This window comes from Rhipicephalus microplus, chromosome 9 (assembly GCF_043290135.1).
Source record: "Rhipicephalus microplus isolate Deutch F79 chromosome 9, USDA_Rmic, whole genome shotgun sequence".
Taxonomy (NCBI): Eukaryota; Metazoa; Arthropoda; class Arachnida; order Ixodida; family Ixodidae; genus Rhipicephalus; species Rhipicephalus microplus.
Genome location: NC_134708.1, coordinates 69825038 through 69851602, shown reverse-complemented (window position 1 = coordinate 69851602; position 26565 = coordinate 69825038). Strand labels below are relative to the sequence as shown.

General features: G+C 46.5%; 1 protein-coding gene across 1 annotated transcript in view; it reads left to right on the top strand.

Annotated features, from left to right (window-relative positions):
- LOC119163277 (uncharacterized) overlaps positions 1-26565 on the top strand; it is a 164162-nt gene that overhangs the window by 117804 nt on the left and 19793 nt on the right. The window contains exons 2-6 of the mRNA XM_037415236.2: positions 2824-2904; positions 10773-10821; positions 17101-17153; positions 18381-18455; positions 24560-24628. Coding sequence (XP_037271133.1) covers positions 2824-2904; positions 10773-10821; positions 17101-17153; positions 18381-18455; positions 24560-24628 — 327 coding nt within the window. The remainder of the gene's footprint in view (positions 1-2823; positions 2905-10772; positions 10822-17100; positions 17154-18380; positions 18456-24559; positions 24629-26565) is intronic.

The window sequence follows — 26565 nt, the reverse complement described above, 5'->3', positions numbered from 1 at the left end:
CAAACTAAAAAAAATTGACCGCCGGTGTCCCGCGACATCGGTGTCAACACGTGTGGTGCAAAATAAACTATCGTCGGGTCATAACGTCACCGACGCCCGTAAACAGCAATTTTTTTTTTTTTTGGGTGGGTGGAAGGATGCACTTGCTGAAGACGTTGACAACTTCAGAATAACACTTATCATCATTGCTTATTTTCTGTAAGACACCCCCTTTTCCATTGGATTTCAGGGAATGGAATCAGGCCTGACGTCACAGGTCGACAAATTTTGTAACGTCACATGGTAACGTCCTCACATGACATCGCCGCTTGATGAAACGTAGGTCGTTCACGGAGGTCGTGCAATACTACGTGAAGTGCAGAAAGCATTCGGTAAGTGGGGGCGGCGGCGGATCAGCACATCGACTGAAGAGGCAACGAAGATGAATTTCGCCTTCGAATGGTCTCGAGCGAATGCATGAGGGGCCCTGTTAGTTTACTGTTTAGGTCAACGAGTTTCAGTGAAAGCATTCTCAGTGCAACAAATATACACTTGTTCGATGTTTCTCTAAAATTGTTCTGTATGGTCAAGTGTTCCTCTTACACTTCAATGATGTCATACGCTCTGCGCAATTTTATCTTGGAAATTCAGCGTAACTCGTTCGAAATTCGCGAGTACTCCATAAAAATTTCGCTAATGATACTGACGCATTTGTAATGTCAAATGTAGTTCTGTATAAAGGGTTTATGCGCCGATGGAAGCAACGCTCACGCAAGCGCAAACCGCTCGCGTCCTTGCCTTGTGTCGACGAGCATTGTCGATGAGGATGTGGCGAGGAGGATAATCGTAGAAAGCTGAAGGGAGAGTAGCGTAACGGGGGGGGGGGGGGGTCAATGAGCGCGAGAACGAGAGACGAAAGTGAGGCACCCGCGAAGAGGGGCACTCGCGGAAGAACCCTCCGGGGGAAAGGGGGAAGTGATCTCATGCGCGCTCTCGAACAACAAGCGCCGCGCTCTGTTTGACGCACCGCTTTGAACGTTTTCGAGCCTGCCCGCTTCTCTTCTTTTCTGTAGCATTCAATGCTCCCTTTTCGTACCTCGCGGCTCAGATGAGAAGACATTGTGGGTCTCCTCGAGGTCTTCCTTGTCCGATCCACATGGCAGCATGCGCAACGTTGCGGTGCCATGATTTTGTTTATTGCATTGTTATTTTGTTTCACGTAGGCCCAGTTCGTGATCGTTCGTACCTTTTTTTGTTGCTATCTTCAGTATTTTCTTTTTTTTTACCCTACCTTTCACTCTTTCTCTTTCTGTATCTCTCTTCGTTGGGCATTCCTTTTCTGTGTTTCTCTGCATTTATACCATTCTTTAATTTCTAATTGTATCAGGATTTTCTCTTTTCTTTTTGCTAATCTTTGGGGGGCATAGGAGGTGAAGATAAGTAGGAACATCTGCTCCTCAAGATGAGAACGGCGATGTAGAAGATATTTGGGACAAATAAAGGCTTCTCTTTTACAGGAACATTACGCGAGCAAAGAACGAACGTTTGTTATGTGTAGGAGCTTCGAGAATACACAGGGTACCGCCTACAACTCGGGGATGGTACGACTTCGCTTCATGGTTCCCGAGACGGAACTGCGCACTGGAAAAAAGCGGAAAAAGAACAGAAAAGCACCCCTCAGAAAGTACACGCTCGGCGGAGAAGCACTCGGGTACCACACATGCTGGAGCTTCACGTATAACACGATTTCGTTTTCGACTCATGGGTGCCGCCATGATGGAATGATGATCGATTGTTTTGCCCGTTTTGAATATCGGAAGATGAAACGATCCTGGTCACTAAACGCTGAATTTGCCAGCCCAAGCGTTTTCGTGCGTGCGAGTTCCCCGTAGCACTTTTTGTATATTCCATAAGGATACGAGACTGATACGTAATCAGTCCAAGATGGCGTTGCTTGAGCTCGTCCGGAAAAGGGTAAGACTACAGCACGTACCTCAGTGCTCAATTTTGTAGACCCGCTCAGGGACTAGCCCCTACTAAGTGTCGTATGCAAGTGGCGTGCTTACAATTCGCAATAAAGATTTAAGGTGATCCTAATACTTCACTTGGGGGTCTGTTAGACATACTCGCACGTCGGCGTTCCCGAGGTTACCATCGTGTTTCGTAGCACTGACAAAGCGTATCTCGGTGACCACGCGAAAAGAAGGGTGTGGTTCCGATTTGCTCCGCCAGCTGCCACAATGACCCCAGCGGAGATACGGAGCTTACATGACTGGCCACGCATAGGCTCCCTATAAGCTGAAATTACAGTCGGCCAATAAGGCAAAGAAGAACATGCTTATTGTCACTAAGGCTTTCGCCACTTTGTTTTCCCCGTGTTTGGAATTCCGTGCTGTTCTTGACAAGGCGACTATTCACCAGCACGGCCAAATTTGCATCCTTTTTATAATGACTTGAGAACCATGCGACTTTCTTTTCACACATGAGTGGATCTTGAAAAATGTCCCTCATATTCGACTGTGCTACTACGATCGTTTCTAGTTTCTTTGTGCATTTGAATCTATATGTCACGCGAATGTGCATACCAGGTGTCAATAAAGGCACCAACTTCGGCTATACAAACTGTATCAATATTATAAAACTTGTTCCGCAGTCGATGTTCGTTCGTTGGAGGAGTTGGGGTTTTCGAAGTTTTCTTATTTTATGTTTGCAACTCATCCACTGTTACGCTTGATACCTTCCTTGTAAAAGATACCCGAATCGGGGATCCCTTCCTTCGGGCCTCCTCCACATTTTGTGAATGTCAGAAAAAACTACATTGAACGCATACTCTTTCTATCCCAGTTCATGGGCGTGGTTGTGCTCGGTTACATGCTCTGGGTCCTGGCCACCACAGAGAATAGGAGGTTCATCGACGGCGTCCTGGTGAGTGATCAATCACGGATAATCCTCTACAATTAACATTTTCATTCTTTATTGTTAAAGGGGTCATTAAATGGCTGCTGCTAAAAAGACAATGTGCTACCGCCGGTAGCCACACGCGTTAACTATAGGTGACGTTTTAGGTGTCGCCAGCGTAAGAACAGTAAATGCGTATGGACGATTATTGTGGGAAAGCGTCCACGCTCGATAAGATTACCGAGGCATTGCCTCAATAAGCGTCCATGCATGTCTTCTTACGCTGACGTCGCCTAAAACGTCGCCTAAATAGTGCGTGCGGTTGCGAGTGGTTCAAAATTGTCGTTTTAGGAGCACTATTTGACGACACCTCTACGGCAAATGCCTTAGATGCCTAATCTAACGGGAAGATTAACCGTCGGTGGCGTCGGCCTCAACGCAAGTGACGCGAAAAATGATCTCGTGCTGACATATATGACGTCATGAATTCACCTATCATCATCATGAATTTATCATCTATCTATCTATCTATCTATCTATCTATCTATCTATCTATCTATCTATCTATCTATCTATCTATCTATCTATCTATCTATCTATCTATCTATCTATCTATGTCTGCGTGCTCTTATGATAACCCTCTTAGCTTGGGGTACACCAAAATTAGCATGGGAGGGTAAGATGGATATACGAATACGACGCGCTGTCAAGAGATGAATGATGTCACATCCCGTCGCCTACGTCGTCAAACACTTGTCGCCAGACAGTGGCACGTACCCGCGGGTGGGTATGTGCCACTGGTATATGGGTGTGTGCCACAAGTGATTGATACTCCGTATCTACCGAGGAATGACGAGACCACACACGAGCAATTATAGCACGTGAGCGTTCAGAAAAACCTAACATCAGCACCGTTGACCCGACGAATGCAAGTACTACATTTTACGGTCCCGGCTGGAATCAAACCCAAGCATTCTGCTTGTCGAACATGTATTCTACCACAGATCCACGTCAGGTCTCGGAACAACTTTTTTAAATAGACCCTAATGTCCTAAGCATTAGGGTATATTAGGTGCATCTTAAGCTAAAATGTCGTTCATAGTATTGTTCTATCTCCTGCCGGTAATTTATGTATGTTATAATTGCATGGATCCATACTAGCATTCTGCTAATGATCCAGATGTTGCTAACATGTTTTTCTTTACTGTATGTTGTTTATTCATAATAAAGTTCAAAGCTCAAAAGTAATGTTCGTGCAACGTCAGTTGTGGTTACAATGCTGGCTATATAATCTTATAAACATTGCATATGTACTTCTATGATACAGCCGTCAGGTTGGGTAAACGTCAATTGTAATAATATGCTATCAGCTAAAGATGATTTATTTAGCAGTGTCCACGGCTACCATCCTCGCGAGCGCCAGCACTTTATATCAGCTTATCGCTTCTGGTGTTGCTAATTCTCACGTTCTTGTTAACATCGTTGCGCAAGTGCGAAGAACTGGTTGCATAAACATCTACAACTCCTCAATATATGTCTGGGCGTGCAACATTTCTGTATATATTTACTGTCATTTAATGACGTATCGCTCAATAAAAAAAATCGCAACACGGTCATTTTCCGTCAGCATACTTCGCTTAACGTCGATTCCCAAGGTATGTGGGATCGAATTCTAACGCGAAAGCGTTAAAGGGCTCGTTTCGCGGAAATTTTGGTGTCGCTGTCGGCGTCGTTGTTTGTGAGCGAAAAATCATCATCTTATGCGTGACCGAAAAGTCGAGAACGAGGCAAATAAAATAATAAAACGACGAAAATCTCTGGAGCAGAGTGGGTACCAAACCAAGGTTGCTTGGGTCCGAATGGGGACCGAACGCACATCGTTTGCGTGGCAAGCGGATGTTCTGCCACACGGCCGCACCCCTGCTTGTGAAAACAGTGAGAAGAACTTCCTCTGCTTGGAAATGCAGTGAAAGTAGCTCTCATGATTCACAAACACACGCAGCCTGTATACATGCTTCACAATACAACATGAACTTTTGCAGTAAAAATGCCTGGTACAAGCGCCCGTGGAAATTAGGCGTCAGAACCCGTGATTATCATTTATGCACAAGATGAATAAGAATGGTACCAACAGACATGCCTGAGGTACGCCGGGTGCGACATTTGCGATTCGAGATTGAGCTTCGTTAACAATCACAAACTGTTTCCATAATGTTAGGTACGACCTTATCCAACAACATTGTACGGATGTATATTATAAAATTCGGGCTTTTCGCGTGCTGATTGTCAATAATTGGCGACTTTGTTTAGTTGTTTGCTGACAATGTATCTACCTCTGTAATCCACTTTTCAGGGGCGAAGCTGTTTATGCCGTGGGTCATTGCCTTATCTGTATGTAGTATGTAGCAACCTCTAGTTAATTACTAGCTCAATAGATGGCTTTGTGTGTTTATGTCCTTGAGAATAATATAACTGGATGGCGTTAGTGGCTTTCAAAGTGTATCCACGGAGCGAATGATGATGAGTGCGGCGAAGTGTCAGTCCGTCCATCAGTAAGTCCAACCGTTCGTGCGTCCGTCCGTCCATGCTTCAGTCCTTCCGTCCGTGCTTCTGTCCGTCCATACATCCGTACTTTCATCCGCCCGTCGTCCGTGCCTCTGTCCATCCGTCCATAAGGACGCACGGACGGATGGACACATGGACAGAGGTAAAGTGAGCTAGAAGAGGGTAGTGGGCTTGTTGGGGTCCCCTGCTTCAACCCGGATATGTCACATATGTGTGGTAGCGCCACCAGTGACTTAGGGCGCTGCCTGGCAGAGGCTATTGTGCACATCTAAAGCCATAGTTTTTGCGCGCTGTTATCATATATGCTGCACAGAAATGCTCGCAAATTGGAACAGCGTAGGGGGTGACGTGGATGTAGCTAATAAAAGTAAAATAAAGCTAGTGCGAGCTTGGTGCGTTGGCCATTTTGCGCCCGTAAATCACCGTAACTTTATAGAAGACTCTGGTGTAGTGTATGCAGCTCTGCTCTAAACTCGTTATGTCATGGTAAATAAAACACACTGAAGATCGTCAGTACTCTTTCGAGTAACGCTGCAACAAACATTCTTCTTTGAAACTCTGTCCTCGCTACTCGTGAAACACGCGATTACACTGCATGCAAGGTATTATGAGGCGGACTTTTTAAATTACGTGGCACGGCTATCAATTGTAAAATTGCTTCTTTGCATTTCTCTAAAAAAATCAGAGCATATTCACGGGGTGAATGGTGAGCGGGGCGAAGGGTCCGTCCGTCCGTGCCTCGTCACCTGGGTTGCTCTAAAAAGAACGGACCCAAAGAAGTTTGTGCTGGCTTGTTTATCGTTTAAGCTTTCTTGAACACAGCTTACGTAACTCGCGATATTTTCTGGACGTGCTTCCACGAGCTGCGCACATGCGGTAGGCATTTCTGCCTAGTTTACGGTGCAGCCATCAACAGTATCGCCAGTGGTATCACAACGTAAGTTCTCGCCTTGCACTCTTCCCGATCGCTTTCTCTTTCAGATCGGTCTTTCTCGTGGCGTCTTCTTTGTCAAATACGGCTCCAAGTGAGGCAGAATGGTAGGCATGGCATCCTATCGCGGGCAAGCTATAGGTTTCCCACGTGGTGTACGTACTTCCGTCTCTTCGACTACATGCACGTAGCCAAGTAGCACATACCTCAACTCCAAATAAAGTTCACACACGTAAGATGTGTCATCCAGAGCTTTATCCGCTTGGTGCAAATTCCTTCCCCGTTGCTTCCTCAGGGCTGCATCCTTCTGAACACCGAAAAAAAGACAACTTCGTGTTGCCCTTCACGTGTGCGTAATCCGTCCGACAGCCTGACGCAAAACAGTGGTTTTGGCACCGCGGAAGCATTTCAACCACGTGAGACGGTCACTGCTTGTCAGGTCACATCCCTGTTCACTAGAAACCTCAGTAGATTACCGACGCAAGGTGTGACGGGTACTCAAAAGAACGAAACTCCCACACACCGACCGCCGCCCCAAACACCCAGAAACTGGCCTAGCACCTACGCTCACTACATATAAGCATTGGTAGTATATAGCTCTTCTGTTATATAAGTACGTCTAAGGAGGCGGTGGCGCCACATCGCGAAGGCGTGCCGAAACACATTTTTGTGAACATGACCTCCGAGATTGCGTGTGCGCCATGCACCAGCAATCTTGAAGGCCACGTTGTAACTTTCGCAACGTGATCACGGTACATGGCGCCGACGGCCGAGTGAGCCCCCTATCTTCTTCTATCTCAGTTTAAGAGATGCACGGACGCACGGATGGACAGAATCAATAACAATTCGACGGACGCAACCGCGATTGGACGGACCGACAGAAGCACGGACGAAAGGACGGACGCTTCGCCCACCTCATCACCCTTCACTCCGTGGATATCCTGTGATTTTTTTTTGCATACCCTTTCCCACTGTAATGCCAATTGGCGGTGTATAGTGAAATAAATAAATACTTAAATAAATATATAATAGCCTTGTTTTTGTCATCGTCATTTCTCTGACATATTTGCGTCAGTGAAGTCTTGGACTTCGGAATAAAACACGTTTGTAAAAAAATGAATATTGGGGAAAATGAGCTCACCCTGCCTAGCGCGTAGACAGCCGGGGTTATGAATTTTTTCAGCTTTTCACTACTGGAAAGAATATTTATTTGGAGTGGGCATAGACTTAGGCTGAATAAAATAAATATTATTAAAAATCTTTTTGCGTGTCCATGATTTGGTGGCGTTTTCATCTGTTGACGGCTACACTCTTAGAAAAAAGTTAGTAATCAGGTAGTAAACGCGTGTGTTTACTAGTTTTCGGAGTATTTTACTATCTTCGTGGCATACTTTTACTAGCCACCAGCTAGTACAGCTTGTAACTTTAGCCGTTACTAACCAGGCAACCTTTCTTAGTGTTTTTAACTAAGCAACTACTAAGCCACTTACGTCGCCAGATTTTTCGTAGATGACGCAGTATACTTTGCCGTAACGGTGACATCGCAAGCAATATTTAGGCAATTTCTGATTTCGTGCTACGTAATGGCACACACATAATTAAATAGAACGGGACATATGATGCGTGGAAAACAACAATTACCTTATAAACTCTGCGACTGCTAACCGGTACGCGGTGTGCGATCCCAACGCAGGGTATGTATAGCCTTCAAGCTGCTGCTATGGTAAGAAATATGCTATGTTCAAGTCTTGAAGATTTACTTGCGCATGCGCTTCATGCGTGTTCTCGTAATCCGTTCATATGACTTCTCATACTGATATGAGCATATAATCATGTGAGTATGGGAACTCATACGACCATATCATATGCACGAGATTCACATACGTATGATCATATGTGAATATGACTTGATCATATGGTCATGTGGTCTATTCTCTGTAAGCATGTTGCTGTGATGCGCACTTGCCACAGTATAGTTACATGACGTATTTGGAAGCCATTACTTAATTTACGAGGGCCGTGTCAATTCGCTTTTTCTTAATCATATAACTTTGTAATACAATCACTTTGATATGGGAACGCACATGCACACTTAACATTTAACAAAATAGGCGTAAGCCTCTATTTGCGGGTGTTACTAACAAATTAGTAATGAACTGAACACTCCAATCAGCACAATTCACTTACTAACTAGGTAGTAATTATCACTAACCTGCATTACACTACCTTCCCTTACTAAGAGGCTATTGCTTTATGTGAGAAGTGCATGGTTAATATTTAGTTATTGAATACTCCGAACTTTTGTTTTTAAGAGTGTACGGCTATCTGTTTGATTTTAAATGCGAAGCATTTCTTAGCGAACTTCAGTGACTTTTAGCGTATCTATCTATCTATCTATCTATCTATCTATCTATCTATCTATCTATCTATCTATCTATCTATCTATCTATCTATCTATCTATCTATCTGTCTGTCTGTCTGTCTGTCTGTCTGTCTGTCTGTCTGTCTGTCTATCTATCTGTCTATCTGTCTATATATCTATCTATCTATCTATCTATCTATCTATCTATCTATCTATCTATCTATCTATCTATCTATCTATCTATCTATCTATCTATCTATCTAGCCGCTTAAGTTTGGGTGCTCTCGTGGTCACCCTCTTAACTTGACGTGAGCCAAAATTAGCATGGGAGGGTATAAGATGATTTGGCAAATATGACGCGCTGGTCAGGACATGAATAATCTCACAAACCCGTCGCGTACGTCGTCAAGCACTTCCCGCCAGACAGTGGCACATACCCACGGGCGGGCATGTGCCACTGGTATGCGGTTATATATGTGCCACAGGTGATTGACACTTAGTATCTACCCAGGAACGATGACAGCACACATGGGCAATTTTAGCGCGCGAGCGTTAATACCCGACATTGGTAGCGTTGTTCGAACACATGCGAATAATCAATGTCAGGGTTCCAGCTGGCATCGAACTCAAGCATTCCGTGTGGAAATGAGGCATTTTCCCACAAAGTTACGCCAGATCTCTGAACTAATTTTCAAATACACGCTAATCTCCGTAAGACGTCGATAGTGTTTGCAGTGCTGCCTACCCAATATTATAAACATTACATATGTACTCCTTTGATACAGCCGTCCCGTCCGGTTAACGTCAGTCGTGCTTAGTTGTCATGCGCTGAAGTTGATTTATGTAGCAGTGTCCAGAGCCAGCATCTTCGCGAGCACCAGCGCTTCATATAAGCTTCTGGTGTTGCTAATACGCATGTTCCAGTTGACATCATTGCGCAAGCGCAAACAACTGGCTATATAAACATCTGCAACTCTTCAACATAAGTCTGTGCGTGCAAGTTTTGTACATATATTTAGCTTCAATTCATGACGTGTCTCTCAATAAAAAAAAAATTGCAGCACGGTCACCTTCCCTCCGCATTCTTCGCATAACGTTAATCCCCGGGTACGTGGGATCAGACGATTTTTTTTTTAAAGCCGAAATTTACTCTTCCTTGCAGATGAATTCGTAACCGACTATTAAATGGCGCCGTTCCGGCCATTTTCAAGATATTACAGTTGTTTAGTTAAAAGATGAAGTGAAACTCATATTCTTTTTTGCATTACTGTTTAAGGTGCAGCTTATGTCTAAAACTGCCTGAAAAGGCAAGTTAACAATGAGCAACATCTCGAGATTGAGCACGTAGGCTTTTCCTAATGACAAACTGGATGTGTCCTTTTCAAGTCTGGTGATGAAATTTTCTGCTTTGCGAATAGATGCAGTTTTTGCGACCCTAGAGAAGGCTTTCAGCTCTCCCGTAGTAAAGTACCGAGTACTCTAAATCATCAACCACTTTTTCTAAACACCACATTTGTTACCAGATGCAGTTGTGTTCACCTAAAGTGCTGGTAAAAACTTCCCTTCTGTGTGTAATATTACTTTATTACCGGGGCGCTAAACTGCTATTGATGCTCTCAAGTGTCCACATTTCGTTCTAACGGCAATATAGGTGTCCTTCGTCAATGATATAAAGCTTTCACAACACAGCTTTAATGTCTGACGCACATAAGAGGAAGGACAGCTGACATGAAATTAGTGGGATTACTTGTTAAATGGGAGAACTTGTTTGCGTACTGCAGCCGCTTTCAGTCTGTCTGTTTGTCTGTCTATATATATATATATATATATATATATATATATATATATATATATATATATATATATATATATATATATATATATATATATCTGTGTGTGTGTATGTGTGTGTGTGCGTGTGTGTGTGTGTATGTATGTGTACGAGAGATGAATTATTCAAACCGTTCCTGAGGAATGCATGCTTTTCGCGTACCGTTGTGTTGTTTTGAGTAAGCACTTTTGTTTGCTTTTTTTCAGGTGTTCACCTACGTTCACCTGGGAGTAGGAGCTGCGTGGTTCCTCACAGGTGCGTAAACAAAAAGAACACTTCTAAACGACAGATTCGCAAGTGGCATGCTTCGCTGACCGTTCAGCAAACAGGACGAAAAAAAGGATATAGGCAAATACAAGTGCATGTGTAACAGCTGCACTTAACGCCTCAAAAAGAATACTTTGAAAGTATCAAGAACAGTAAATAATTACACGAGGAGAAAAACCGCCGCTGTGGCTTGGCCTGATTGGCTGCTAGATCTCATTATTACGTATTGTGTCTAACAGTGAAAACAAACCTTTAAATGTACACTTATTTCCTTCATTCACAGCGAGGATCTCGTTCTGGCAGACTAGATACCATCAGCTAGTGTGCGAGGGATTATTGGCCAGCAGCCATCTCGTAATTAGTTCACGTCATGGTTACTGGCGGCGCTGACTGACGCTCCCACGTTTAATACACACAAAGTGGACGGAGGGACAACCGCCGTGGTAGCTCGGTTCGCAGAGCATCAGACGCGTTATTTGAGTCGCAGATTTGATCTCTGCCCACGGCGAGGTATCTTTTCGTCCACATTTCTTTTTTCACATTTACATTACAATGATTTTTAATTACATCCCCTATATTTTGTTGGCATCAGATTGTCTCCTAGGTCTCAATACTACTGTTCCACGTGAATTGTGTTTTGCCAGAAGCTGCAGTTGTGTTGGTTTCATATTGAGCATGTTTTTAAACACGAGGTGTACCTTGGTACGCACGGTAATGTAGGCTTTGCTTCCTTGAAACGTAAGCTAGATGAATGTGAAGCTTCACGCATGTTTTGTGCGTGGTCCAACGCATTAAACTAGCTTTTCCTGTGGGTTAACTCGTCGGCAACAACATTATTTTATTTAAGGTATTTTTACAAAGAAATTGCACGGTGCCATTTTTGTTCAACGAATCAGTACTGTCTGTTTGTGCGCTCGATAAAGCTGACGAATATTTGTTGTATGCTGGTTCTGTTTCATCAGCGTATACACATCTTGTTCTGAGGCAGGCTGTATTTGCTATGCGCAGTTCACTCAATACTGCAGTCTCAAACGCACCTCCGCTTGCGGGCTGCAGTCACGAAGTTTAACACCGAAAAAGCTGGCACAGTGAAGATGGTATATGAGGAAGGGGAGGGAGGCAAGATGTGAGAAAAGGCTTCTCCCGTTTAATATGAAAGAGTCATTTCTGATGGGTATTCCCCGTGAAGTTCCGAAAAACATGTGAACTCTGATTTTCAGAAGAGCTAATCCGGACACTGATGCTGAAATGTAAAGGTTTGTTCAACGGTGATGTTTGAAATTATAGTGACTGCGTCGGATGCCTCACGAAAAAAAAAACTAAAAAAAAACTAAAAAAAAAACAAATGTTTGGGATCGGTCCCATCTGTGTAGCTTACCCGAACAACTGTGTAAATTACTATCATTTGCAATAGGTGAGAAAATATTGGGAGCACTACAATTAGCAAAGTCGCAAAACTTAGTTTCGCTGGCTGCATGTTGGCCGTGGACCTTTCAGACTCCTGACCTATTAAATAAAACTGGGCGGCCATCGCTAACGATGTCAACAAGTGCTACGGACGGGCGGTTGGTATAATTTTCCTTTATAATGAGGAAGCATTTAACGACTCGACGGGTTTCATTTTGCATTTTATTCCTTTTTTGTGGTCACTGAGCAACTGCGTTTTTCCCTGTTGTTTTGGCAAAGATAACGGGGAAACTGAGAAACTACAGGGAAAGGGAGGGGGGTGTCGAAGTTTTTGAATTTTTCGGATACCCTCCGTGTTCGAGGTATCAAACCCGCGTGTTCGGGCTCAGCAGCGTGACATCTCTTCCGTACCCATCAAAAATTCACCGTAAAAGAAGGCAAGGCATCCATACACGGACGCAGGAGAAGGAATCATGGCGGCACAGACACTGTCTGTCAACTATTAATAGTGTTACCTTCATATCTCTATATTGTCCATAGCGATGCACAGGGGGGGGGGAGATTAAGGTTCATCGCAGCCTCCCCCCTCCCCCCTCGCACCCTATAAATAACCGTACGGGGCTCTTAGATGGCTCCTATGTTACTAGAAGAAGCGACTGCAGAAACACAACTTAAGAAACTAAGCGCAATGATCACCTGATGATTCTTGTGAATGCACGATTTTACCGAGGACACTACTCGCGATTCTACGGAAGAATCATTTCATCCCGCTTGATACTGCCGCATAAATTTCTGCATGGGGGCACAGGAAAGAAGACATGGTATTTGCTTGAGTGTAACTCATAAACACTTGTAGCAGATCGATGGTTGTCACATGACTCACTTGTCAGTTGTCACACTATACACGTTTAAATGCACATATACAGGGTGTCTCAGGTAACTTTAGCCAGAGTGTAAAAATATGCCCGCACACGCAATTACGACGCGACCAAATGCATGTTGCTCAACGTTGCTTGGAGTTACACTATTTTTGTATTCACAAATATTGTTTAATTAGATCTGTTTAATTAAGTAACTTCTGAAGGAATGGAGATGGATAAAAAATTTAATGAAAAAGTTGTAGATCGGTTTGAAAAACGTCCGATTAGACAGTTTTAGACTTTATATCTGTTTGGTATTAGTTTTTTTTTCTGCTAATTACAAATTCCCGCGAAATAAAAAAAAACACCACGTGACAAACCCGCTCGTGTGCCAGTACGAACAATGATTCTAGTGCTCGCTAATGTTCCGCGTACGAACGACCATAGAATTTGTCCGATTGTGGTGTCTCGACAGGGCCGCAACGATGGTGGTGGCTTCTCAATGAACACGTTTTGCTATCAGCCACAGAACGGTAACCACTCTGACTGCTTATCGCTTTCATGAACGGGCGTGCGGGAAGCGTATCGTTCGTACGCGGCACGTTAGGGAGCTCCAGAGTCATTAGAGAGTTTTAGTACTGCGTACGCTGCGTACGTGGCGGCATTACGTACGTAAGGACGCCACGTTCTGCGTAGTGCGCATGCGCAGACCGCAACGCGCACGTATCGCGTTACGGACGCAGCCGCTACGTACGCACGCATGAGATGTGTGCGTGCGTACGTATGAGGTGATCGCGCCGCTCTCGAACAAGTTCGTGACAGCGCGAGACTTCGTTTTGCAAAATGGCGGCATCGAAGGCAAGCACCGACCGGCTCTGTGGCTTAAAATATGGCCATAATCTGGCTATAACACTTGGATTGGCTCACATTGGCTGTCAACAACACGTACTTCTATTTTGATCTACCATATGACGCAACACGCTTCACGCTCGTTACGTACACGGGCACTACGGTGTATTAAAAGCCGATTAGTGGCAAACGACGCCACGTAACGCAAGGCGCTTGCGTGATGCGTACGTAGCACCATTCCGCAGTACTAAAACTCTCTATTGTTCACACTGGCGCATGAGCGGGTTTGTCACGTGGTTTTTTTTTTGTATTTCGCGGGAATTGGTAATTGCCAGAAAAACACTAATACCTAACAGATATAAATTCACTGTCACTGTATTGCATGATGTCCAACGATCATACGGCACACTGAGTCACGTTCACGTTCTGGAAGTCCTGGCGTGGCAGAGATTCAAGGGCAAGATAATCCGTTGGATCGCTGACTTCCTGAGGCACCGACAAAATTCTGTAGTTATGCTGGAGGGCCCAACGTCAAAACATGTCGACAACCAAGGAGTGCCATCGTGCTAAGCCCTACTCTCTTTGTTGCAGTAATGGCGCAGCTACCGTGTAATCTTCCACCAAACATCAGATGTTCAGTACATGCTGATCATATAAGTATATGGACGTCTACTCAGAGTATCATTTTCGGATGTCTAACAAACTTTACAAAAAAAGATTAGATTATATAGACCCTTTCCTAAATAAAAGAGGTATGGCAGTGAGTCTGGCTAAAACAGCCATACTACCGTTTACGTTAAGAAGGTCGAAGAGTTCCAAATTATTCTGCAAAACCAGCCAATTGAAATGGTAAATACTCATAGATTCTTGGGAGTGATTTTAGATCGGAGACTAACATGGTCGCCTCATGTCCAGTCCCTTGAACAAAAAGTGAATAAGGCCATTCGAATCCTCCGGCATCTCTGCGGAGCTAATTGGGGCGGTACTACAGAGTCGTATATAGCCCTACATGTTGCGTGGATACGCCCCATCGTAAGTTACTCATTACCTCTGCTGCACGGACTTCCAGCCTCCACCGAAAAGAGACTTCACTTGCTAATGGCAAAAAGCTTGAGGGTATGTCTGGAGTTGCCACGGTCAACTTCCAGTGCTTTAGTGTATGCAGATGCTCGACAACCACCCTTGGCAGTAGTCCGAGCTAAAGAAACATTTAAAAATTTATTGAGAATTTTCACGCAACATGAAAGTCATCCTTTATCTGGTGCACTAACACAAAGGACGGCAACGAGAGTACAGAATAGTGTATCATCATTTCAAGCAGTAGTACCAGAACTTAAACGATGGAACCCTTCGAAATCACCTTGGACGCGGCCACTTCTCAACGTTATCCATGAAATAGATCGCATACGGAAGAAAGCAGACATGGCGCCTCCAGTAGCGGCACAGATGGTACTTCATCATTTTCATATAATGCATAAAGAAAAAAAACAAATATATACACAGATGGATCATGCACCGAGGAAGCGTCAGCTTGTGCGGTCTTTATGCCCGAAATTCAGAAAAAGAGAGTGTACAAATTATCGCACAAATCTTCATCGACGACAGGAGAATTGGGGGCTACCTTTGAAGCTGTTAAGCTCATCTGTGAGAATTATGAGCCACGAAAGTGGGTGATATGCATGGATAGCAAACCTGCCCTTCAGCTATTCAGAAATGCGAGATCACTTTACAAAAATGGTGAAATAGCACACTGTATTGCAGAAACTGTGGAATATGCCTCAGCGCAGGGTCACAACATCGTATTCCAACGAATACCCAGTCACATTGGAATAAAGGCAAATGAAGTGGCTTGCAGCCTCACAAACAAAGCATTAAACGAAGGACGGGACTGCGCAATCCTTATGTCGGAGGTGGATATTCGGCATTTTATAACACAAGGAGCTAGCCATTGTTCGATAGAGAAGTGGTTTGATAGCCCTAAATCAAAGGAATGAAGTTGATGCACACAGAACATTTTTCATAGGGACAAATCTCTCACGAAACTTAGAGACATTAATCCACAGACTTCGACTGGTGTCTGGAAGTAGCATGCACAAACAGCTTTCTGCACAAAATACATCAATCCAACTTCCCGGAATGTCATTGTGGTCATGCAGAAGAAAATGTCCGCCATATTCTTTTGTAGTGCATCAAATAAGCAAATGAAAGAGAAAAAATGAGGAACAAACTAGCAAGTTTGGACAGACGGCCCCTCACAATAAAGAAATTACTTGGACCATAGCCTGAGATGCATTGTCAGAAAAAGGCGAATATCTTCCTGACAGACTTTTCAGTGGAGACTGGACTGGATAAGCGCCTGCGATAGACAGCCAGGGATGGATATGTATGAAATGTGTTAGTGCATATACTGACAGTAGAAACGGAAGGCGTGCGTGTAAACAGTTAATGACAGTGGGAACTGCTGTAAGCAAACCGTGTATTGGCATGATATTTGAACTGGTTTCAGTGTGCTATTATGGTTTTTTTTCGGATTGTTCATTTTTGGGTACCATTCAGTATTAATTTTTTTGCGCTGCAGAACTCCGTGATATGGAGTAGCCGAGGCAATATGGACCTCAACTACTCCACAGCAAAACAGTTAGAACAGAACAGATTTAAAGTTCAAAACTTTCTAATCGGACTTTTTGCAAACCGGTCTACACCTTTCTCATTTAGTTTTTTATCCGTTTTCATTCCTTCAAAAGTTAGTTAATTAAACAGATCTAATTAAACAATATTTGAGAACACAAAAGATAGTCTGGTTAACTCTAGGCAATGGCGAGCGACATGCATTTGGTCGCGTTGTAATTGCGTGTGCTGGCACATTTTTAAACTCGGGCTAAAGTTACCTGGGACGCCCTGTATACCCTATAATGTGGACGGGGCGGATGACTGCTACCGTAGCTCAGCGGTAGAGCATCGTACGCGTTATTCGAATGTCGCAGGTTTGGATCCTACCGTTGGCAAGTTATCTTTTCGTCTCATTTTCTTTCTTCAGATTTACACTACAATTAGTTCTAATGAAATCCCTGACACTTTCCATGGCAATTATTTGTGTATGTAACCAAGAAAAAGAGCCCTTAAATTTGCACATATCTTCCTCATGTCGCAGGTATGTGTGGCTGGATCGGGTCGTACAAGAAAGGCGGCCTCGGCATGAAACTGGTGAGTCCATCTCTCCAACTCCGATCTCCTAAATACGACGTAAGCAGAGCGCCACAAATTTGACACGTGGCGAAAACGACAAACAGACCACGCATTTTTCACCGAAGGTCACATTCCAGCTATCGCATGTATTGCTCTGCCAAGTTTTCCTACGTAGATAACTCACACGATCCCTGATACATACTCGTATAACGACCAGCTCAAAGGCGTCAGCCATCTTTGTTTTCTCAGCCAGAGTATCGACCCTCCAATTCGATGTATTGCCTCCAAGATTAAAACCATTGCAAGCTTTCTGCACCGCGCCTGCCTTGAAATCGCCTCCGTGATCGACATACCTTACTTCGAGAGACGACGTTTATGAGATGGCGTCATCATGTGACGTCACGCTTTCCGAGAGCATGATGGCGTCAAATGGTGACGTCATCACATGGTGATGGTTTTTTTTTTTATCACTCGTGTTGACGCTGGCGCCGGTGGTCAATTTGACAACGCAAAAATGCGAAAATTTCACATAACTGTTGGAAGTACAGCGCCACAAGAAACGGACAGAGAAAAGGGAAGCCTGGTATTAGGTCTGTTGGTACATAGCTCGAAAAAATGATGAACCCCGCCTTCAAGGACGCGTACACAAAAAGATAAATATCGACGACCACATGCGCGCGGCGAACTAGCAATAGTTTATTGAAAGAAAAAAAAAATCAGCGCGAAAAGGAAACCCAGCACTCACATGCGCCCTATACATATCTTAGGCGAGAAAACGGTGGGCATGAGTTTTATTTTCGAAGAGGTATTTTTATTGAACATTTCGTGATTCCCGACGTGTTGGGCCGTCAATACATTTCTTGTAGTGTATGTCTCTTCCAAAGCCAGGTTCGCCGTTTTGTCAAGAGAATAGGAGTGCTACGCGCACACGTCCTGAGTGCCACTCCTGTTCTCTGTCCGTGTCTTTCCATAGCGGCCCTGCTCTGCTACTTGTCCCATTCCAATGCATCAATGGCCGCAAATGAAGAGCTACCTCTGCATAACAAGCATGCCACCACTACTGTGGTTCGTTTGCCGAGCCCAATAAAAAAAAATAGTTTCACCGCAAGGACGAAGCAATGAAAACCATACCAACCAGTTGTAATGCTGTATACAAAATGAGGCTGGCAACTAACTCTGCTAGATCCGGTCTTGGGAAACACTGTGAAGCGCCAGTGTGTAAGATGCGTTTCTCTTCACTTCCAGTTCCTGTTCCTCGCCGTTGTCATGGTAGCGGCGGAAATAGGTGGCATCGTTGCCCTCAGCATACTCAAAATAAAGGTAATTGACTCCCAAAATGATCCCGTGAATAACTTCTTTTTTTTTCAGGTGGTAATTCGCAAACATGCGAGACACCCACCAGCTACATTTCGATTCCTTTTGTTGTTTTTGTTGTGGTTGTTGTTGTGCTGTCGCCCTACTAGCAAATATAGAGACGATACCGTGATGTTATGACCACCAATCATACATATATTGCGATATGTCGAAGCACTCGCCAATACTTCTTCTGGTGGCCTCCAGAAAAACCATGCAACGATCGAGTGCTTAAACCATCTCGTATTATCTTGCGTTTAGTTCGTGCCGCCGTTAATTTCTGATCAATCTAGCCGGTGGCTCATATATCGTTACTGAAATAAGTGATTTTTAATTTATTTACCCTTACTCTGAAAGGACATTCGGAATATATAATACTTGTGTTTACAGTATTCACATTTCTTCGCCGACACCATGGATCATAAGAAAGTAGCAATTCTTTTTTTTTTTACAGCGAAAGCTGTTATAAGATCCCAATTTGGGTCTCGCGGAGTGCCGTAGTTCTCCGCCACCGCCGGTGTCCGTAACCAATGTCGCACGAAATTAGAAAAGAAACCTAATACCAATGACACAGTGCGGCTCAAACCCGGGTCCGCTGGGTGCCAGCCTAGTATTCTACCACTTAGTCATGCTGGTGCTTGGGGCTTGTCGGCAAACTTGCCTTGGCAGGCTTTATGTCGGGAAAGCAATCGCGTTCATACGACTTATAAAGCGTTTTAAAAAGAGCGAAATGACAACCAGTCGTCGCAGAATGCGAATAGCGTAACGAGTGGGCCGACCCATGCTGCAACCTAGTAAAAAAGCTTGTTCTTGTTTCCCCATTAACTGTGGCGCATACCGACTTCAGGCAGAATTCCTCATCGTCGTCAGCCACTGCATGAACAATTGGCACGAAAGTCTTTGTAAGTGTTTAGCGCATACCACGCTTCTCAGAAGAATGACGAAAAATAGCATAGTGAATGCCGGCCTACTACCAAAAAAAATTATTATTAATGCCCTAGTGGGTATCAAGCAAGTATGCTTGCAACAGTTAACCAACTAGTGTTCAGGCTCTGCAAGGCCACTCTTCTAGCTCACGATGTGACTGTACTGCTCCTTCCGCGCAAGTCTGCCGTTTATTTTCTTCTTTCATATTACCGGGAGTAGGGTGACTCGATTCATGACACTACCAATTGAATAATCAAGTGGTTCATCAGACAAACTTAAACTTTGAGGCTTACATCTAGGCCCATATCACGCACTCTATCTTCCTCATTCTAACATATTTATATGCTCATTAGGGCCTTGTGGTGTACACGTATCCCGAAGGAGTACGGCCACCAGCGTGGGTTCGGTCTTAGCGAGCCGCAGGGCACGCGTTAACCGTCGCCGTGGCGGGAAACACGATACTGCTCAAGTCGCAACACTTTATTGTGGCAACACCAAACGCAGTACAGCCCGTTGCAAATAGGCGCGGCGGGAAAGCAAGTAGGCTTATCCACGCCACGGGCACAAAGTACTACACAGGGGTGCCACGAGCACGTCTCCGCGGTAAAGGTGATCCACGGAGACACCGGGACAAAGGGCCCGGTTGCTCGAGCGAGGGCAAAGGCGCTCGCGTTGGCTTCGAAGGGAGACGGGTCGGCGTAGCTAGGCCACGCACTAGGACACCGTACTGCCCTTCGGCCGTGAGTACGCAGCGGGGCAACAAAAGGTGAGCGTTCGCATCGGGCGCGAGGCGCCGTCAGCGAAGTCCGACGAGCCCCGAGCGACGGGACTCGACGGACGGAAAAGAATGCGTGGCTCACCGTTTGAAGTCCCGGACTGTACTCACCGCTCCCGACGCAGCGCGCGAAAACCTCTCGGGGGTCCCCCGCGCGCGGCGCCACAGTCAACATCCGCTACCGGGTGAGGGAGTTAAACGTCACTCCGCCCTTCCCAGCGCGGCTGACGGCAAAGGAGGGCAGACATGTCGGGACATGAGAATGGCAGAAAAGGCGGGAAAGCCCGCGCAAAGGCAGCGGGCCAGCCTCAATTCCCACATCCCCCCCTCCTAAATTTGCCCTTTACCGGTCTGCAAAAAGGCAGCCGGACGTTACCCATGCAGTTAAAATGACACTGCTATGAGCTACAGCTAACCTCAGTCGAGCCCTGCTACTGCTGCTTAAAAGAAATATGATTACAAAGGAAACAAAATAAACACACGACACTATACAAATACTGCAGAAGGGAGCACAGAAACGTGGCACTAGTGTTCGTGGTGCTGAAGGGGGATAGCGTCCACTGCGCGGAGGGGCGGAAAGGCGTGACAGTGTCCGCTCTGTGCGATGCCCGAGTGCGAGGTCAGAGGTACCGGAAGGGGGGGGGGGGGGGCTCACTGATGGCTCGTTGCTGGTCTTGTTAAGCAGCGAGTCCGACGAACGCTGCCTCGGCTGTGCTTCGGAGGCCCCGCATTTCTGGCTCGATGATGAAGCTGGAACGTTGCGCGAAGCCGGGCCTCTCCAGTGCTCAGGGAGGCCGACCCAAATTGGCTGCGAATGGCGTTGGCCGGCAGCATATAGCTGCTTTCAGCTGGCCTCGCGCAGGAGCCATGGTGGTAAAGGCAGCGGGGCTTCTTCGACAACGGCCGAGAGCAGAGCACAGCCAGATGGTCTGACGTCAGTGGGTCAATGACCCCCCAGCACCTCCAGTGTCCGCGTCGATGGAGGGCAGCCATGACGCACTCTTCGCGGGCTCGCACTGAAGCGTCACGCACTTACACACGCACGCACACACACCGCCGACGGCTGCGCGAGCGTAGGCGCAAAGCGTCCTTCGTCTCTCTCCCTCCCGGCAAGCACCGACACACAAGGTCACACACAGCTCCCTTCGCGGTAGACGAAACGAACACGAAAAAAAAGTAAACACAGAGCATACTGACACTAAACATCTAGCAAAAAAAAACAAAATACACAAATAACACTTAATAATAAACAAGAAACATAAAATACACATGAACACTTCAAAAAAAAAAGAAACACTGGCAGCAGACACGGCGGGGTCAACTTCTTTACGAGAAAAGGCCGTAAAGAAGCTAACCTATACTGAGGCTAGACAGTAAACTGAGGGCCTTCGGTTGCGGAGAAGTCCGCCGTCCGGCGCGAGATCACAAAGGTGACCGCTTCCTCAGATTATACCGGCACGGGGTCCGAATGCGGTCCGCCGCTCCGGGTGTGCCCGTTGCTTGCGCGAAGTGCCGCAGGGCACTGGCGCGAGCTCGTCAGACCGTGACAAAGGGCTTCAGGTCTGCGATGTGGGCACGGCTGAGTTTTCCCAAAGGGGATCTTTCAGCTAGTACGCGCCACGGACGCTCACTGACAATCGGTTCATAAGACCGGGCGGCTTTCCAACCCTTGGCTCAACCGTTTGTCAGACGTGGCAGGCACGGAATAGCGATAAAAGCCACGCTTCGTGCCGGGCCAGGTCACAACATTGCTCAGTTTGCAAAAACTTTCGAGCCACTCAGGTGACCGGCCATGGATTCGTCGTGAGAGGATCGCAACAGTGCGGCTCTCAGACTTTTGGGCATAACCACCTTAAACGGGTCGCTGGACTCGTCGTCAGTGGCTATATAGTTCAGCAGGAGCCCGTCATGGTCCAGCAAAATGAATCCGCCGGGGACTCAGCGACACACGCTGTTTCAGCCCCCTAATAGCGCCCGCCGCAGAACAAGCAGCGTAACGGCGCGCCTCTCAAGACGGTTTAACGGCGCCCGCCGCAAAGCAAGCAGCGTATACGGCGCTCCGTCCCTCCGAGACTCGAAACGGATCACTCTGCTGAGCCTTCAGTAGCTCTTCGCTGCCGAAAGCAATTCCCATTCTCCCAAATGGGGGAGTCTGGTATCGCGCCCACTCAGGGCCGCAGCAACCGCCGCGTGAGTCGGCGTTACGGGTTCGCTCTCGGCCTCGTGGCCTTCGGAAAGCTCCCCCGCTCGGCCGCTTCGCGGTGCGCCGCTTACCTGGTTAGCAGCCAAGGTTTGTCCGCATGGGGACTCACCCTTCTCGCCGAATGGCGGCGAAGCTGCTGTTTCGCCCCCGACGCTTGCATGTGCTAAGGCACCGCGAGCGGCCGTCGCACCGAAATCCAGGTTCTCGGCAGACAACAGGGGGCACGAGATAGCGCGTCAGCTACCACGTAGGAGTGTATTCACCACAAAAAGGGGTGACGACACAGGCGAGCGCCGAAGGGCGCCCGTCGATAGAGGCGGTGGCCTCTTGGTGCAACGCGGCATGCCACGAAGCAGACATAACGTTCGGGTAGGGCAAGAGGCCCATTCCGAAGCGACGCGCCATCTCCAAAGGGAGCGGCTAGGCGCCTCGTGTCGTCACCGCAATAGGGGGTGCCGACACGGACGGGTGCAGAAGGGTTCCCGTCAATAGAGGCAATGGCCTCCGTGTGCAACGCGGCATCCGCTAAAAGGGACAGCGGACAAAAGTCCCGCGAAGCAGCCATGTTGCGACGAGCCCGAATCGCGCAGGCGAACTGACTCGCTGAAGAGCAGTCAAAAGCTAGAGCTTTTGATACCGCGTTGGGCGCCAGTGTGGTGTACACGTATCCCGAAGGAGTACGGCCACCAGCGTGGGTCCGGTCTTAGCGAGCCGCAGGGCACGCGTTAACCGTCGCCGTGGCGGGAAACACGATACTGCTCAAGTCGCAACACTTTATTGTGGCAACACCAAACGCAGTACAGCCCGTTGCAAATAGGCGCGGCGGGAAAGCAAGTAGGCTTATCCACGCCACGGGCACAAAGTACTACACAGGGGTGCCACGAGCACGTCTCCGCGGTAAAGCTGATCCACGGAGACACCGGAGCAAAGGCCCGGTTGCTCGAGCGAGGGCAAAAGGCGCTCGCGTTGGCTTCGGAGGGAGACGGGTCGGCGTAGCTAGGCCACGCACTAGGACACCGTACTGCCCTTCGGCCGTGAGTACGCAGCGGGGCAACAAAAGGTGAGCGTTCGCATCGGGCGCGAGGCGCCGTCAGCGAAGTCCGACGAGCCCCGAGCGGCGGGACTCGACGGACGGAAAAGAATGCGTGGCTCACCGTTTGAAGTCCCGGACTGTACTCACCGCTCCCGACGCAGCGCGCGAAAACCTCTCGGGGGTCCCCCGCGCGCGGCGCCACAGTCAACATCCGCTACCGGGTGAGGGAGTTAAACGTCACTCCGCCCTTCCCAGCGCGGCTGACGGCAAAGGAGGGCAGACATGTCGGGACATGAGAATGGCAGAAAAGGCGGGAAAGCCCGCGCAAAGGCAGCGGGCCAGCCTCAATTCCCACAGCCTTCATCATTTCTGCTCTGCTTATCATGGTTACATAATAAAAACACTAGATGGCAAGAATTAAGCTTTGCGATGAAACTAGAAGTATACTATTTGTTGTTGTGTGCAAGAAGTAACATAATCAAATTACGCATTACAACCTGGCGGTTACGCGTAGAAAATATCTTACTTCGCATTTGAGTGACTATAGCACGCACACAAAAATTATCTTCGGGTTAGGCTGCTGTGCATTTGTATGTCATCTAAGGTTAACTTCAACTGACCGTAAATATTGCGGGCTCCACTCATGAAACGCACGCAGCATAATAATCACACTCCGATGTAGTCGACGCCTTTCCGACGCTGATGTATTTGCGAATACTTCGATACGAGTGCTAGCAGTGTTCCATCATGGGCCGTATTTCGCATTAGGATAACATGTTCTGACTAGTCCTTAGTCCTTTACGTCCGCCTCTCAGGTACAAAGGTTACGGGCTCAACTGCTGACTCGAAGGTCGCCGGTGCTGTCCCGGTTGCGACGGTCGCATTGCAATGTGGACGAAGGGCTTGAGACCCATAGCTGTGCGATGGGTGTGCAGGTTCCAGAACACCAGATAGTCGAAATTTCTGGAGCCCAACCTTACGGCTCACCTCACAATCACATAGTAGTTTTGGCGCGTAATGACGCAGATACCACGATATTATTATGATCGCTCCTCTACTTCACATGTGCAGGGCACACTAATATCGCAGAAAGCCTTGACCGACTTCCTAAACATTTATCCTTCTCTCGACAGATGGTGGACATCTTAAAGTCCGGCTGGATAGAAGTGAACGAGCCCACGAAAAACTTCATCCAGGACAGGGTAAGGGTCAATAAAAGCTTTTATTCTATTGTGCCGAACTATATTCCATAGGTGTTTCGTAAAAGGACGGCCAAACGACCAATTATGTCCTCAGCGAATAGATATATAATAGCGTTCTCACCCACTTGGTTTGTCATCCAGTGAAAGCGCAGCCAAGAGAAACGGGCATTGCAAGTTGAGCGAGGATGGACAGTCAGTAAGGGTGGAACAGAGATGTTTTTTTTAGTAGTTGGTTATTTCCTGAGCGCTGTGTGTCATCAGACGTTTTTTTTTTGTGTGTGTGTGGTGTCTGCGTCCGCTACAATGAAGCTTCAGAGAAGATAGATAGATAGATAGATAGATAGATAGATAGATAGATAGATAGATAGATAGATAGATAGATAGATAGATAGATAGATAGATAGATAGATAGATAGATAGATAGATAGATAGATAGATAGATCTCTAGGAACGTAGCTATAGGATTTCTACAGTCTAATGAGACCTTTATTCATTTTTGAATGACCATTCCATGGGTGTTACAAAGTCCTACGTTTCGGTTACTACGTGATCGCGAAAAGTCTGTTTCCTACGTTCAGATAGGCTGAACCAATCTGTATACAGGTTCCTGTAGTTTCTTAGTTTGTATGTGCCAGATAACCACTCAATTTACTTTCATTTTTTATTCAAACGGGTAATTATCCGGGTTTTTTTTTTGCAGCAAAATTGTGATCAGGTATCATGCATATCACAAAGAGCCCTGAATATCTTCTCTATTTTTTTATCTTGATGTTTGTTCGTTTTTTTACTTTTTTATTTATACGCAACTCTACCCGGCGGTCACACTGGGGCGTTCCGCAAGGAACTAATATCGCTGGATCCTAGCACCAACGTAAGCTGCACCCTAGTGCGCTTCTTTTTACAGAGAAGCTGAAAATGGCACAGCAGCTTCATTTTGTAGCGTCCGTCCGCATCCGTTTACAAACAGCAAGGAAAAAAACAAGAAAAAAACAGGGACTTCTCCCGAGTCAGCTATAACATGCATAGCGCCATGTCAGGTCATCATGATATCGGGGATCACCAAATTTTTGATGTCATCGCATGATGACGTCAGCAGATGACGTCTATAGTATCTGTAAGAAGGTGGACCGACGCTGCAGGCAGTGCAACACCAAGTGATGTACAAAAAGCTCGATGCTGCATTGGCATGGTCGCCCATGTCAAGCACATGTCGAACCAAGGAGATAGAAACCATAGAGTTTCCTATAAATACACTAGAGGGAACTCTGGCGCTAGTGTCTATAGGAGCTGCAACGCATGGCGCTTCAGCTAGCATGCGATTGATGGTTGGTGGACCATTTTGTCTAATCTTCGTACTTTCAGCTCTGTTCGGCTTCGCTGACTTGAAGCCGCTTTGTCACGAAACGAATATTAGCGAATGTTCAGCAGTTGTATTTCCCCACTTTAACCCTTAAGGCCCACCAATTCAAATTGTGTCACGAAACTAACAATGGTTCCTTCTTTCATACGAAACAAAACCAAAACGCATCAAGAAACAACATGGCGGAATGGGTGAGTTGGTGCATTTATGATTGCTTGAAAAAAAAGAGCGGGTAACGTAGACAAGTTGGTAGTACGCGCTTGTCTGTATCTTAGTTAGTCCTTGTTTACGTTACGTACTCGTATTTCAAGCACTAAACAAAGCCAAGGGTGCGTTCGAAGCCCGCAAGCACCAAGACTAAAGCCATTTTGTGTACTGCGCGTCATTCCAATGGTCTCTGAATGATCGCAGCACCAGTTCCCCCTAGTTAATTAGAGGAAATCTATGATTGAAACAGCCTTGGGTCGAACGCACTCTGTGAGAACGCCCGGGCAGCAGCGCGTTTACGAAGAACGCCGATGAGAGCAGAGATGGGAGTGCGTTCTTCAGCTTCGCTGGTCCTCCAATTCCCCAGAGG